General features: G+C 36.3%; 1 protein-coding gene across 2 annotated transcripts in view; it reads left to right on the plus strand.

The window, feature by feature from the left end:
• LOC130094888 (WD repeat-containing protein 70) overlaps nt 1-14723 on the plus strand; it is a 125718-nt gene that overhangs the window by 6565 nt on the left and 104430 nt on the right. Inside the window, exons 6-7 of one of the 2 annotated variants that reach the window (XM_056261418.1) lie at nt 11327-11379; nt 14201-14334. In XM_056261418.1, the coding sequence (XP_056117393.1) occupies nt 11327-11379; nt 14201-14334 (187 nt within the window). Of the gene's footprint in view, nt 1-11319; nt 11380-14200; nt 14335-14723 lie in introns of both variants that reach the window. The other variant, XM_056261417.1, reaches the window with a different exon arrangement.

Genomic DNA, 14723 nt, shown 5'->3' on the forward strand with positions numbered 1-14723 from the left:
CTCTATGATTATGAGTGCTCTATGATTATGAGTGCTCTATGATTATGAGTGCTCTATGATTATGAGTGCTCTATGATTATGAGTGCTCTATGATTATGAGAGCTATATGATGAGTCCTATATGATTATGAGTGCTATGATTATGAGTGCTATATGTTGAGTGCTATATGTTGAGTGCTATATGATTATGAGTGCTATATGTTGAGTGCTATATGTTGAGTGCTATATGATTGAGTGCTATATGATTGAGTGCTATATGATTGAGTGCTATATGATTGAGTGCTATATGATTGAGTGCTATTTGATTATGAGTGCTATATGATTATGAGTGCTATATGATTGAGCGCTATGATTGAGCGCTATATGTTGAGTGCTATATGATTGAGTGCTATATGATTGAGTGCTATATGATTGAGTGCTATTATATGATTGAGTGCTATTTGATTATGAGTGCTATTTGATTATGAGTGCTATTTGATTAGGAGTGCTATATGATTAGGAGTGCTATATGATTATGAGTGCTATGATTGAGTGCTATATGTTGAGTGCTATATGATTATGAGTGCTATATGATTATGAGTCCTATATGTTGAGTGCTATATGTTGAGTGCTATATGTTGAGTGCTATATGATTATGAGTCCTATATGTTGAGTGCTATATGTTGAGTGCTATATATTGAGTGCTATATGTTGAGTGCTATATGATTAAGGGAGCTATATGTTGAGTGCTATATGATTATGAGTGCTATATGATTATGAGTGCTATATGATTATGAGTGCTATATGTTGAGTGCTCTATGATTATGAGTGCTCTATGATTATGAGTGCTCTATGATTATGAGTGCTCTATGATTATGAGTGCTCTATGATTATGAGTGCTCTATGATTATGAGTGCTCTATGATTATGAGTGCTCTATGATTATGAGTGCTCTATGATTATGAGAGCTATATGATGAGTCCTATATGATTATGAGTGCTATGATTAAGGGAGCTATATGATTATGAGTGCTATGATTATGAGTGCTATATGATTATGGGAGCTATATGATTATGAGTGCTATATGATTATGAGTGCTATGATTATGAGTGCTATATGATTATGAGTGCTATATGATTATGGGAGCTATATGATTATGAGTGCTATGATTATGAGTGCTCTATGATTATGAGTGCTCTATGATTATGAGTGCTCTATGATTATGAGTGCTCTATGATTATGAGTGCTCTATGATTATGAGTGCTCTATGATTATGAGTGCTCTATGATTATGAGAGCTATATGATGAGTCCTATATGATTATGAGTGCTATGATTAAGGGAGCTATATGTTGAGTGCTATATGATTATGAGTGCTATATGATTATGGGAGCTATATGATTATGAGTGCTATGATTATGAGTGCTATATGTTGAGTGCTCTATGATTATGAGTGCTCTATGATTATGAGTGCTCTATGATTATGAGTGCTCTATGATTATGAGTGCTCTATGATTATGAGAGCTATATGATGAGTCCTATATGATTATGAGTGCTATGATTATGAGTGCTATATGTTGAGTGCTATATGATTATGAGTGCTATATGTTGAGTGCTATACACTCACCTAAAGGATTATTAGGAACACCTGTTCAATTTCTCATTAATGCAATTATCTAATCAACCAATCACATGGCAGTTTCTTCAATGCATTTAGGGGTGTGGTCCTGGTCAAGACAATCTCCTGAACTCCAAACTGAATGTCAGAATGGGAAAAAAAGGTGATTTAAGCGATTTTGAGCGTGGCATGGTTGTTGGTGCCAGACGGGCCGGTCTGAGTATTTCACAATCTGCTCAGTTACTGGGATTTTCACGCACAATCATTTCTAGGGTTTACAAAGAATGGTGTGAAAAGGGAAAAACATCCAGTATGCGGCAGTCCTGTGGGAGAAAATGCCTTGTTGATGCTAGAGGTCAGAGGAGAATGGGCCGACTGATTCAAGCTGATAGAAGAGCAACTTTGACTGAAATAACCACTCGTTACAACCGAGGTATGCAGCAAAGCATTTGTGAAGCCACAACACGCACAACCTTGACAGGGAACTACACTGCGACCAAAATGGTCGCATATGCGACCTTTTGAAATGCCATTGCGACCCTAATTTTTAATGGGTCGCAAATGTATCACCGTTTGATTATTTTTGTACCTATATGTTTTAGGCAATCTGCTATGATTTACTATGAGCATTTATTAAAACAGAAATGTGTATTTTAAGAATACGTTTTATAACGTTCTCTGAGCATTCAACACATCTAGTTGGCTTCGCGCTTGTTTAACTGAGAGAACGAGAGAGAGTGAAAGCCGCGCGCGCGCACTCTCTCGCCGTCTTCACACTGTCTTGCTCTCTCTCCCGCCCTCGCTCATATTAATGAATTGAGTTGACTGAATATCTTTGAGAATACACGATGGTATTTTTTTCCTGAACTACCACTGGTTGTGAATTGTGCTAAAATAACGTTGCCTCATCTTCTCTGAAAAGCTTTCCACACAAATATGACATAAACCACACTTTCAATAAACAAAACAAAAAAATCTATCTAGTGATGAAATGTTTTCTGTGTTGAGAGTGAGACAAATCTTTTGCGATGTCCTAAACTGCCTGGATAATCACACAACGTGTGCCGTGGTCCGTTAATGACACGTCCGATTCGCGAACTAATATGACTCCTTTGAACCGATTCACTTTAATGATTGGTTAAAACAACTGATCTGTCCAACACTGAACTCAAGAGACATAAATCAGAAACACTTTACAATAAGGTTCCATTTATTAAAGTCTAGTTAACTACATTAAAACATTCTATTAATATTAGTTTCTATGTGGATTTACTCCATGACAAAACCACCCCAGTCATTCTAGAATGATTCATTCTTTCCAAATAGAGCTTTTTGTTTGAAATTGTTTTTATATCGCAATATATATCACAGAAAAATCAAATATCGCAATGTCATTTTTTACCAATATCGTGCAGCCCTACTGTAAATTCTGTGGGCCTTCAGGACTGTCCAAATTTGTAACTGCGTCAAAACAATTCAAACACAAATCATTGAAGCTTCACTATGACAGTATGAAGCACGCGAAGTGGATTATATTTATTTTATTTTTCCTTAAGAGTTCAGAAGTCTACCCATCTGTGCCTGCAATAGCATGTTGAAATCCAAAAGAAATTCATTTAGCACTTTATTGTGTAGGCCTACTGTATTTTCTATTGCAGTAAATCTATCCCAACCAATTTTAAAGAAAACAAGAAGGCATTTGGTTTAAAAGATGGCAAGTAAAATAAAAAGCACTTCTGTATGCAATACAGTTTCATTATTGGTCATTATTATCCAGAGTAGCTTACTATAAATAATTTGTGCGACCAAATCATGTTTTGCGCTAGTAACTGAAAAAGTAAGTAGCGCAAGTGCCACCAGTGGAAAATGTTAGTGTAGTTCCCTGCTTGAGGCGGATGGGCTACAACAGCAGAAGACTCCACCGGGTACCACTCATCTCCACTACAAATAGGAGAAAGAGGCTACAATTTGCAAGAGCTCACCAAAATTGGACAGTTGAAGACTGGAAAAATGTTGCCTGGTCTGATGAGTCTCGATTTCTGTTGAGACATTTAGATGGTAGAGTCAGAATTTGGCGTAAACAGAATGAGAACATGGATCCATCATGCCTTGTTACCACTGTGCAGGCTGGTGGTGGTGGTGTAATGGTGTGGGGGATGTTTTCTTGGCACACTTTAGGCCCCTTAGTGCCAATTGGGCATCGTTTAAATGCCACGGCCTACCTGAGCATTGTTTCTGACCATGTCCATCCCTTTATGGCCACCATGTACCCATCCTCTGATGGCTACTTCCAGCAGGATAATGCACCACCATGTCACAAAGCTTGAATCATTTCAAATTGGTTTCTTGAACATGACAATGAGTTCACTGTACTAAAATCGCCCCCACAGTCACCAGATCTCAACCCAATAGAGCATCTTTGGGATGTGGTGGAACGGGAGCTTTGTGCCCTGGATGTGCATCCCACAAATCTCCATCAACTGCAAGATGCTATCCTATCAATATGGGCCAACATTTCTAAAGAATGCTTTCAGCACCTTGTTGAATCAATGCCACGTAGAATTAAGGCAGTTCTGAAGGCGAAAGGGGGTCAAACACAGTATTAGTATGGCGTTCCTAATAATCCTTTAGGTGAGTGTATGTTGAGTGCTATTGAGTGCTATATGATTGAGTGCTATGATTATGAGTGCTATATGTTGAGTGTTATATGTTGAGTGCTATATATTGAGTGCTATATGATTGAGTGCTATATGTTGAGTGCTATGATTGAGGGCTATATGATTGAGTGCTATGATTATGAGTGCTATATATTGAGTGCTATATGTTGAGTGCTATATGTTGAGTGCTATATGTTGAGTGCTATGATTGAGGGCTATATGATTGAGTGCTATATGTTGGGCTATATGATTGAGTGCTATGATTATGAGTGCTATATGATGAGTCCTAAATGATTATGAGTGCTATATGATGAGTCATAAATGATTATGAGTGCTATATGTTATTGTTGAGTGCTATATGATTATGAGTGCTATATGTTGAGTGCTATATGATTATGAGTGCTATATGATTATGAGTGCTATATGATTATGAGTGCTATATGATTATGGGAGCTATATGATTTAGTGCTATATGTTGAGTGCTATATGATTATGAGTGCTATATGATTATGAGTGCTATATGTTGAGTGCTATATGATTGAGTGTTATATGTTGAGTGCTATATGTTGAGTGCTATATGTTGAGTGTTATATGATTGAGTGTTATATGATTGAGTGCTATATGTTGAGTGCTATATGTTGAGTGCTATATGATTATGAGTGCTATATGATAGGGTTGCGGCGGTGAAGAAAATTTCCCACCGGTTATTCGACGTGTGACAACACCGGTAATCACGGTGTCACCGTGGGGGGCGGGGCGGGGGGGGGGGTTAAATAGCTTTTAAATGCATGCGCGTTATACTTTCACTTTCGAAATAAGCGTCCATTGGCAATTCAGCGCTGACAATTCAAAACTCGCTGATAATAAAACTTTTATTTATAGACAGAACTTTTATTAGCATAACGAACGAATAAAAATAACCCCATGCATAGGCTGAAAAAAGTGTAAATCGGCAAACTGTGGGCCCAATTACAAATAAGAACCATAAAACGTTTATTAACGAATAAGAAAATAAAATAGGCCTAAATAAATTACACAAAGTTTAAATAAGATAAAACCAAATAAATAAGAAACGAATATAAAATCTCCACACGTGCTAAATGGAATTTGACTCCTGATGCTTGCTGATCTGTGACGTGACTGGCTCTTGGCACGCACTGCGCAGTTCAGTTTTTAATTATAATGTATAATGCTCTCTTCTGAACTAAATAATTGATAATTATTATTTTTAATTAATTCAAATAAATATTTTAGCAAAAACGAATACTTTAAAAAAGTCAAGACATTGCGGTGTCACGGTGGGAAAGTGATGTCACCGGTGATGGGGCTTAAAACCGGTAACACCGTCTATCGCGGCAAGCCTACTATATGATTGAGTACTATATGTTGAGTGCTATATGATTGAGTGCTATATGTTGAGTGCTATATGATTGAGTGCTATATGATTGAGTGCTATATGATTGAGTGCTATATGTTGAGTGCTATATGTTGAGTGCTATAGATTATGAGAGCTATATGTTGAGTGCTATATGATTGAGTGCTATATGTTGAGTGCTATATGTTGAGTGATATATGTTGAGTGCTATATGTTGAGTGCTATAGATTATGAGTGCTATATGATTATGAGTGCTATGATTATGAGTGCTATGATTATGAGTGCTATATGTTGAGTGCTATATGATTGAGTGCTTTATGTTGAGTGCTTTATGTTGAGTGCTATATGTTGAGTGCTATATGTTGAGTGCTATATGTTGAGTGCTATATGTTGAGTGCTATATGTTGAGTGCTATATGTTGAGTGCTATATGTTGAGTGCTATATGATGATGAGTGCTATGATTGAGTGCTATATGATTGAGTGCTATATGATGATTGAGTGCTATATGATTGAGTGCTATATGATTGAGTGCTATATGATGATTGAGTGCTATATGATGATTGAGTGCTATATGATGATTGAGTGCTATATGATGATGAGTGCTATATGATTTAGTGCTATATGATTTAGTGCTATATGATGATGAGTGCTATATGATTGAGTGCTATATGATGATGAGTGCTATATGATTGAGTGTTATATGGTTGAGTGCTATATGATTGAGTGCTATATGATGATTGAGTGCTATATGATTGAGTGCTATATGATTGAGTGCTATATGATGATTGAGTGCTATATGATGATTGAGTGCTATATGATGATGAGTGCTATATGATTGAGTGCTATATGATGATTGAATGCTATATGATGATTGAGTGCTATATGATTGAGTGCTATATGATGATTGAGTGCTATATGATGATTGAGTGCTATATGATTGAGTGCTATATGATGATTGAGTGCTATATGATGATGAGTGCTATATGATTGAGTGCTATATGATGATTGAGTGCTATATGATGATGAGTGCTATATGGTTGAGTGCTATATGATTGAGTGCTATATGATGATTGAGTGCTATATGATGATGAGTGCTATATGATGATGAGTGCTATATGATTGAGTGCTATATGATTGAGTGCTATATGATTGAGTGCTATATGATGATGAGTGCTATATGATGATGAGTGCTATATGATTGAGTGCTATATGATGATTGAGTGCTATATGATGATTGAGTGCTATATGATGATGAGTGCTATATGATTGAGTGCTATATGATGATTGAATGCTATATGATTGAGTGCTATATGATGATTGAGTGCTATATGATGATTGAGTGCTATATGATGATTGATGATTGAGTGCTATATGATGATTGAGTGCTATATGATGATTGATGATTGAGTGCTATATGATGATTGAGTGCTATATGATTGAGTGCTATATGATGATGAGTGCTATATGATTGAGTGCTATATGATGATTGAGTGCTATATGATGATGAGTGCTATATGATTGAGTGTTATATGGTTGAGTGCTATATGATTGAGTGCTATATGATGATTGAGTGCTATATGATGATGAGTGCTATATGATTGAGTGCTATATGATTGAGTGCTATATGATTGAGTGCTATATGATGATGAGTGCTATATGATGATTGAGTGCTATATGATTGAGTGCTATATGATGATTGAGTGCTATATGATGATTGAGTGCTATATGATGATGAGTGCTATATGATTGAGTGCTATATGATTGAGTGCTATATGATGATTGAGTGCTATATGATTGAGTGCTATATGATTGAGTGCTATATGATTGAGTGCTATATGATTGAGTGCTATATGATGATTGAGTGCTATATGATGATGAGTGCTATATGATTGAGTGCTATATGATTGAGTGCTATATGATTGAGTGCTATATGATTGAGTGCTATATGAGTGAGTGCTATATGTTGAGTGCTATATGTTGAGTGCTATATGATTGAGTGCTATATGATGAGTGCTATATGATGAGTGCTATATGATGAGTGCTATATGATGATTGAGTGCTATATGATGATTGAGTGCTATATGATGATTGAGTGCTATATGATTGAGTGTTATATGATGATGAGTGTGATTGAGTGATATATGATGATGAGTGCTATATGATTGAGTGCTATATGATTGAGTGTTATATGATGATTGAGTGCTATATGATGATTGAGTGCTATATGATGATTGAGTGCTATATGATTGAGTGCTATATGATTGAGTGCTATATGATTGAGTGCTATATGATTGAGTGCTATATGATGATTGAGTGCTATATGATGATTGAGTGCTATATGATGATTGAGTGCTATATGATTGAGTGCTATATGATTGAGTGCTATATGATTATGAGTGCTATATGATGATGAGTGTTATATGATGATGAGTGCTATATGATTGAGTGCTATATGATGATGAGTGTTATATGATGATGAGTGCTATATGATTGAGTGCTATATGATGATGAGTGTTATATGATGATGAGTGCTATATGATTGAGTGCTATATGATTGAGTGCTATATGATTGAGTGCTATATGGTTGAGTGCTATATGATTGAGTGTTATATGATGATGAGTGCTATATGATGATGAGTGTTATATGATGATGAGTGCTATATGATTGAGTGCTATATGATTGAGTGCTATATGATTGAGTGCTATATGATGATGAGTGCTATATGATGATGAGTGTTATATGATGATGAGTGCTATATGATGATGAGTGTTATATGATGATGAGTGCTATATGATGATGAGTGTTATATGATGATGAGTGCTATATGATTGAGTGCTATATGATGATGAGTGCTATATGATGATGAGTGTTATATGATGATGAGTGCTATATGATGATGAGTGTTATATGATGATGAGTGCTATATGATGATGAGTGCTATATGATGATGAGTGTTATATGATGATGAGTGCTATATGATTGAGTGTTATATGATGATGAATGTGTTGAGTGCTATATGATGATGAGTGCTATGATTGAGTGCTATATGATGATGAGTGCTATATGATTGAGTGCTATTTGATTGAGTGCTATATGATTGAGTGCTATATGATGATTGAGTGCTATATGATTGAGTGCTATATGATTGAGTGCTATATGATTGAGTGCTATATGATTGAGTGCTATATGATTGAGTGCTATATGATTGAGTGCTATATGATGATGAGTGTTATATGATGATGAGTGCTATATGATTGAGTGTTATATGATGATGAATGTGTTGAGTGCTATATGATGATGAGTGCTATGATTGAGTGCTATATGATGATGAGTGCTATATGATTGAGTGCTATATGATTGAGTGCTATATGATGATTGAGTGCTATATGATTGAGTGCTATATGATTGAGTGCTATATGATTGAGTGCTGTGTGATTGAGTGCTATATGATTGAGTGCTATATGATGATGAGTGCTATATGATGATTGAGTGCTATATGATTGAGTGCTATATGATTGAGTGCTATATGATTGAGTGCTATATGATTGAGTGCTATATGATTGAGTGCTATATGATGATGAGTGTGATTGAGTGCTATATGATTGAGTGCTATATGATTGAGTGCTATATGATGATGAGTGCTATATGATGATTGAGTGCTATATGATTGGGTGCTATATGATTGAGTGCTATATGATTGAGTGCTATATGATTGAGGCTATATGATTGAGTGCTATATGATTGAGTGCTATATGATTGAGTGCTATATGATTGAGTGCTATATGATGATTGAGTGCTATATGATTGAGTGCTATATGATTGAGTGTTATATGATGATGAGTGCTATATGATGATTGAGTGCTATATGATTGAGTGCTATATGATTGAGTGCTATATGATTGAGTGTTATATGATGATGAGTGTGATTGAGTGCTATATGATGATGAGTGCTATATGATGATGAGTGTTATATGATGATGAGTGTGATGAGTGCTATATGATGATGAGTGCTTGATGATGATGAGTGCTATATGATGTGAGTGCTATATGATGATGAGTGCTATATGATGATGAGTGCTATATGATGTGAGTGCTATATGATGATGAGTGCTGTATGATGACGAGTGATACATGACGAGATATATGATGAGATGCATGACGAGTAATATATGATGACATATATGATGAGATGCATGAGTGATATATGATGAGATGTATGATGAGTATGATGTATGATCTCAGTGACATACAGTGCAGTGTCTTTGTAATGTATCAGTTGTGCCACTAGAGGGCCACACTGCCATTATCATTCCTGGAAATATAGAAGACTCGAGACTGTGTGAAGCTTGTCTTTTGGTTTCTTCTCTAAAGACTCTCTTCTCCTGTCATTGACCTTAGACGTCTCTATTGAGCTTTTCAGAGACATTCTGCTCTTTAGTTTGGATGAATCTCATGGAACCTCTCTGAAGAATACAGATAGGTCATATTTCACTTTAAAATGAAAAGAATATTAAAAACATTACTATATAATATATAGTAAAATAACATATAATATAAAATAAAATACTCTCTCTCTCTCTCTCTCTCTCGGTCTCTCTCGGTCTCTCTCTCTCCTCTCTCTCTCTCTCTCTCTCTCGGTCTCTCTCGGTCTCTCTCTCTCTCTCTCTCGGTCTCTCTCTCTCTCTCTCTCTCTCCTCTCTCTCTCTCTCTCTCGGTCTCTCTCTCTCTCTCTCTCTCTCGGTCTCTCTCGGTCTCTCTCGGTCTCTCTCGGTCTCTCTCTCTCTCTCTCTCTCTCTCTCTCTCCTCTCTCTCTCTCTCTCGGTCTCTCTCGGTCTCGGTCTCTCTCTCTCTCTCGGTCTGTAGTAAATGTCTTGCTCTCTCTCTGACAGTGTGCAGGCCTCCTCTTCCCCAGGCCTGTGGTGTTTGAGGGCCGCTGTGGGCCGGTTTGATAGATGTGTTCTGGTGTCGGGCCGCCCCGGTGATGTCTCTGTACTCCGCTTAATGTATCCCATCAGGCCCAGGTGTGCCGTGCGAGTTTTGTTCGAGCGTTAATCAGCCAACGCCACAAATCACACAGACCTGCGTCTGTTTCATTCGGAGAACAATCCCACTGTGAGCGCTTTTAGCAGCGTGTTTTGTACTAAAAGAAATAAAACGGAACCGTATCCTGAATTAAAGGGGACCTACATGCCCTTTTACAGTCTTGATGTTTTCAGGCTCTACTAGAACAGGTTTTCCTGCTTGAATGTTGATTATTTTCCTCATATTCTCCATTGTTGCGGCTCCTCTCTTCCCAGTCTGTCAGTAACGCTCTGTTTAGTTCCTGTCTCTATGAAGCCCCTCCTTCTGAAAAGCACACTGTGCTCTGATTGGTCGGCTGGAGCAGTGTGTTGTGATTGGTCGAGTGTGTTTGGGAAATGTCCCGCCCCTTACCATAACCGCCAGTTTAACACACTACTAACTAACTCAACCAGGCCCCGCCCCTTTATTCTGCATACTAATTATTTAAATGAGGAATATTGAGACGTGTTCGTTCCCGGAAGAAACGAGGAGTTCAGGAGTTCAGAAACACTGATATAGAGAAGAACTGGAGCTTTTTCATGCTCAAACTGCAACATTACACACTAAAGAAAGATGAACATGGGCTTCAAAAGTTGCTGAAGGTGTTTCTCTCTCTCTCTTTCTGTAACAGAATCCAGTGAAGAAGATCCCGGATACTCATGAGATCACGCTTCAGCACGGCACTAAATCCGTAAGTCCACTCGTTTGCTCCTGAACGCTAGTTGGGATTTGTGAGGATTATATAATCTGACTCAGGCATGAGCTCAGAGTTAAAACTCATCCATATTCTTATTATACAGATACATTTTACAGATTGTTTCAAAGCCGCTTCACAGAAATAGACAGGAAAATAAGTGCTAATGTTGAAAAATTCATCAATTATGAAACTAATTTCAGCTCTACAGAAGATAAGTGTCATTCAGTTTTCAATGTTGATATAATTCGGTTCAAAAACATTGGATTCATCGATTCAGCTGTAGTTCACAATTCAGTTCTCATCCGATAGTATCAGTGCCTTTGAATCGATCATATTACTGAATATTAATTGTCTTTTAAACCCCAAAATAAGAGCATCCAGTGAAACTCAATTCAGTTCAAATTTTGTTTGTCACTCAGTTCAGTTCAAACATCTATTTGTAACTTAATTTTGTTCTCATCCGATAGTGTCAGTGCCGTTTAAATGGTAAATATTGCTAAATTATTCATATTAATTGTCGTTTCATGCCATAAAACCATCTAATAAAACTCAATTTAGTTCAAATTTGGTTCATTATTTAATTCAGTTCAAACATCTAAAGAAACTCAATTTTGTTCTCATCTGATAGTGTGAGTACTGTCAAATCGATAATATTACTGAATATTAATTATTTTAAACCCGCAAAAAAGACCATCTAATGAAACTCAATTCAGTTCAAATTTTGTTTGTCACTCAATTCAATTCAAACATCTAGTGAAACTCAATTTTGTTCTCATCCGATAGTGTCAGTGCAGTTAAATTGGTAAATAATAAATATGAATTGATGTTTCATGCCAAAAAAAGACCATCTAATGAATCTCAATTCAGTTCAAATTTTGTTCGTCACTCAATTCAGTTCAAACATCCAGTGAAACTCAATTTTGTACTCATTTGATAGTGTGAGTACTGTCAGATCGATAATATTACTGAATATTAATTATTTTAAACCCCCAAAAAAGACCATCTAATGAATCTCAATTCAGTTCAAATTTTGTTCGTCACTCAATTCAGTTCAAATTTTGTTTGTCACTCAATTCAGTTCAAACATCTAAAGAAACTCAATTTTGTTCTCATCCGATAGTGTCAGTGCCGTTTAAATGGTAAATATTGCTAAATTATTCATATTAATTGTCGTTTCATGCCATAAAACCATCTAATAAAACTCAATTTAGTTCAAATTTGGTTCATTATTTAATTCAGTTCAAACATCTAAAGAAACTCAATTTTGTTCTCATCTGATAGTGTGAGTACTGTCAAATCGATAATATTACTGAATATTAATTATTTTAAACCCGCAAAAAAGACCATCTAATGAAACTCAATTCAGTTCAAATTTTGTTTGTCACTCAATTCAATTCAAACATCTAGTGAAACTCAATTTTGTTCTCATCCGATAGTGTCAGTGCAGTTAAATTGGTAAATAATAAATATGAATTGATGTTTCATGCCAAAAAAAGACCATCTAATGAATCTCAATTCAGTTCAAATTTTGTTCGTCACTCAATTCAGTTCAAACATCCAGTGAAACTCAATTTTGTACTCATTTGATAGTGTGAGTACTGTCAGATCGATAATATTACTGAATATTAATTATTTTAAACCCCCAAAAAAGACCATCTAATGAATCTCAATTCAGTTCAAATTTTGTTCGTCACTCAATTCAGTTCAAATTTTGTTTGTCACTCAATTCAGTTCAAACATCTAAAGAAACTCAATTTTGTTCTCATCTGATAGTGTGAGTGTTGTCTAATCGATAATATTACTGAATATTAATTATTTTAAACCCGGAAAAAAGACCATCTAATGAATCTCAATTCAGTTCAAATTTTGTTCGTCAGTCAATTCAGTTCAAACATCTAATTAAACTTAGTTTTGTACTCATTTGATAGCGTGAGTGCTGTCAGATGGATAATATTACTCAATATGAATTATTTTAAACCCCCAAAAAAGACCATCTAATGAATCTGAATTCAGTTAAAATTTTGTTCGTCACTCAATTCAGTTAAAATTTTGTTTGTCACTCAATTCAGTTCAAACATCTAAAGAAACTCAATTTTGTTCTCATCTGATAGTGTGAGTACTGTCTAATCGATAATATTACTGAATATTAATTATTTTAAACCCGGAAAAAAGACCATCTAATGAATCTCAATTCAGTTCAAATTTTGTTCGTCAGTCAATTCAGTTCAAACATCTAATTAAACTCAGTTTTGTTCTCATCTGATAGTGTGAGTGTTGTCAAATTGATAATATTACTGAATATTAATTATTTTAAACCCCCAAAAAAGACCATCTAATGAATCTCAATTCAGTTCAAATTTTGTTCGTCACTCAATTCAGTTCAAATTTTGTTCGTCACTCAATTCAGTTCAAACATCTAATTAAACTCAATTTTATTCTCATCTGATAGTGTGAGTGCTGTCAGATCGATAATATTACTGAATATTAAATCTTTTAAACCCCAAAAAAGATCATCTAATGAATCTAAGTTCAGTTCAAATTTTATTTGTCACTCAATTCAGTTCAAACATCTAAAGAAACTCAATTTTGTTCTCATCTGATAGTGTGAGTGTTGTCTAATCGATAATATTACTGAATATTAATTATTTTAAACCCGGAAAAAAGACCATCTAATGAATCTCAATTCAGTTCAAATTTTGTTCGTCACTCAATTCAGTTCAAACATCTAATTAAACTCAGTTTTGTTCTTATTCCTGAATATGACTTGTCTAAACGCATGTCGTCTCCCGTATCTGATGACTCCGTGACTCTACAGGTCTCCGCTCTGGCCTTGGATCCGTCGGGAGCTCGTCTGATCACCGGCAGCTTCGACTACGACGTGAAGTTCTGGGATTTCGCCGGGATGGACTCGTCTCTGCACGCCTTCCGATCGCTGCAGCCGTGCGAGTGGTGAGTCGGTCCATCAGACGCGCGCTCATCCCTGTCTCTCTCCTCGATACACCTCATCCGCCAGGAATGAGCTCCTCGTTCTCCAGGCCAATCAGCTGATTGCACACAGATGCCGTGTATTTTTGTTCCTTTCTTTTTGTTTTTCCTTGAAATCCCGCTAAAAGTGGAACCCAATTGTCTCGAGATTTTGGAAGCCAATTGGCTGAGCCCGAGCGCTCTTGCGTGTGTGTGTGTGTGTGTGTGTGTGTGTGTGTGTGTGTGATTCGTAAAATGCCACGCCACATTAACATGTTCATCCACCCAGTTGTGGTGGCATCCCTTCTCACACACACACACACACACGGCCAGAGAAAACACATGTGGAGCCCATAAACCAGTGACCCGGAGAG

This window comes from Rhinichthys klamathensis, unplaced genomic scaffold, assembly GCF_029890125.1.
Source record: "Rhinichthys klamathensis goyatoka isolate OS25496 unplaced genomic scaffold, OSU_Roscu_1.1 h1tg000182l_1, whole genome shotgun sequence".
NCBI lineage: Eukaryota > Metazoa > Chordata > Actinopteri > Cypriniformes > Leuciscidae > Rhinichthys > Rhinichthys klamathensis.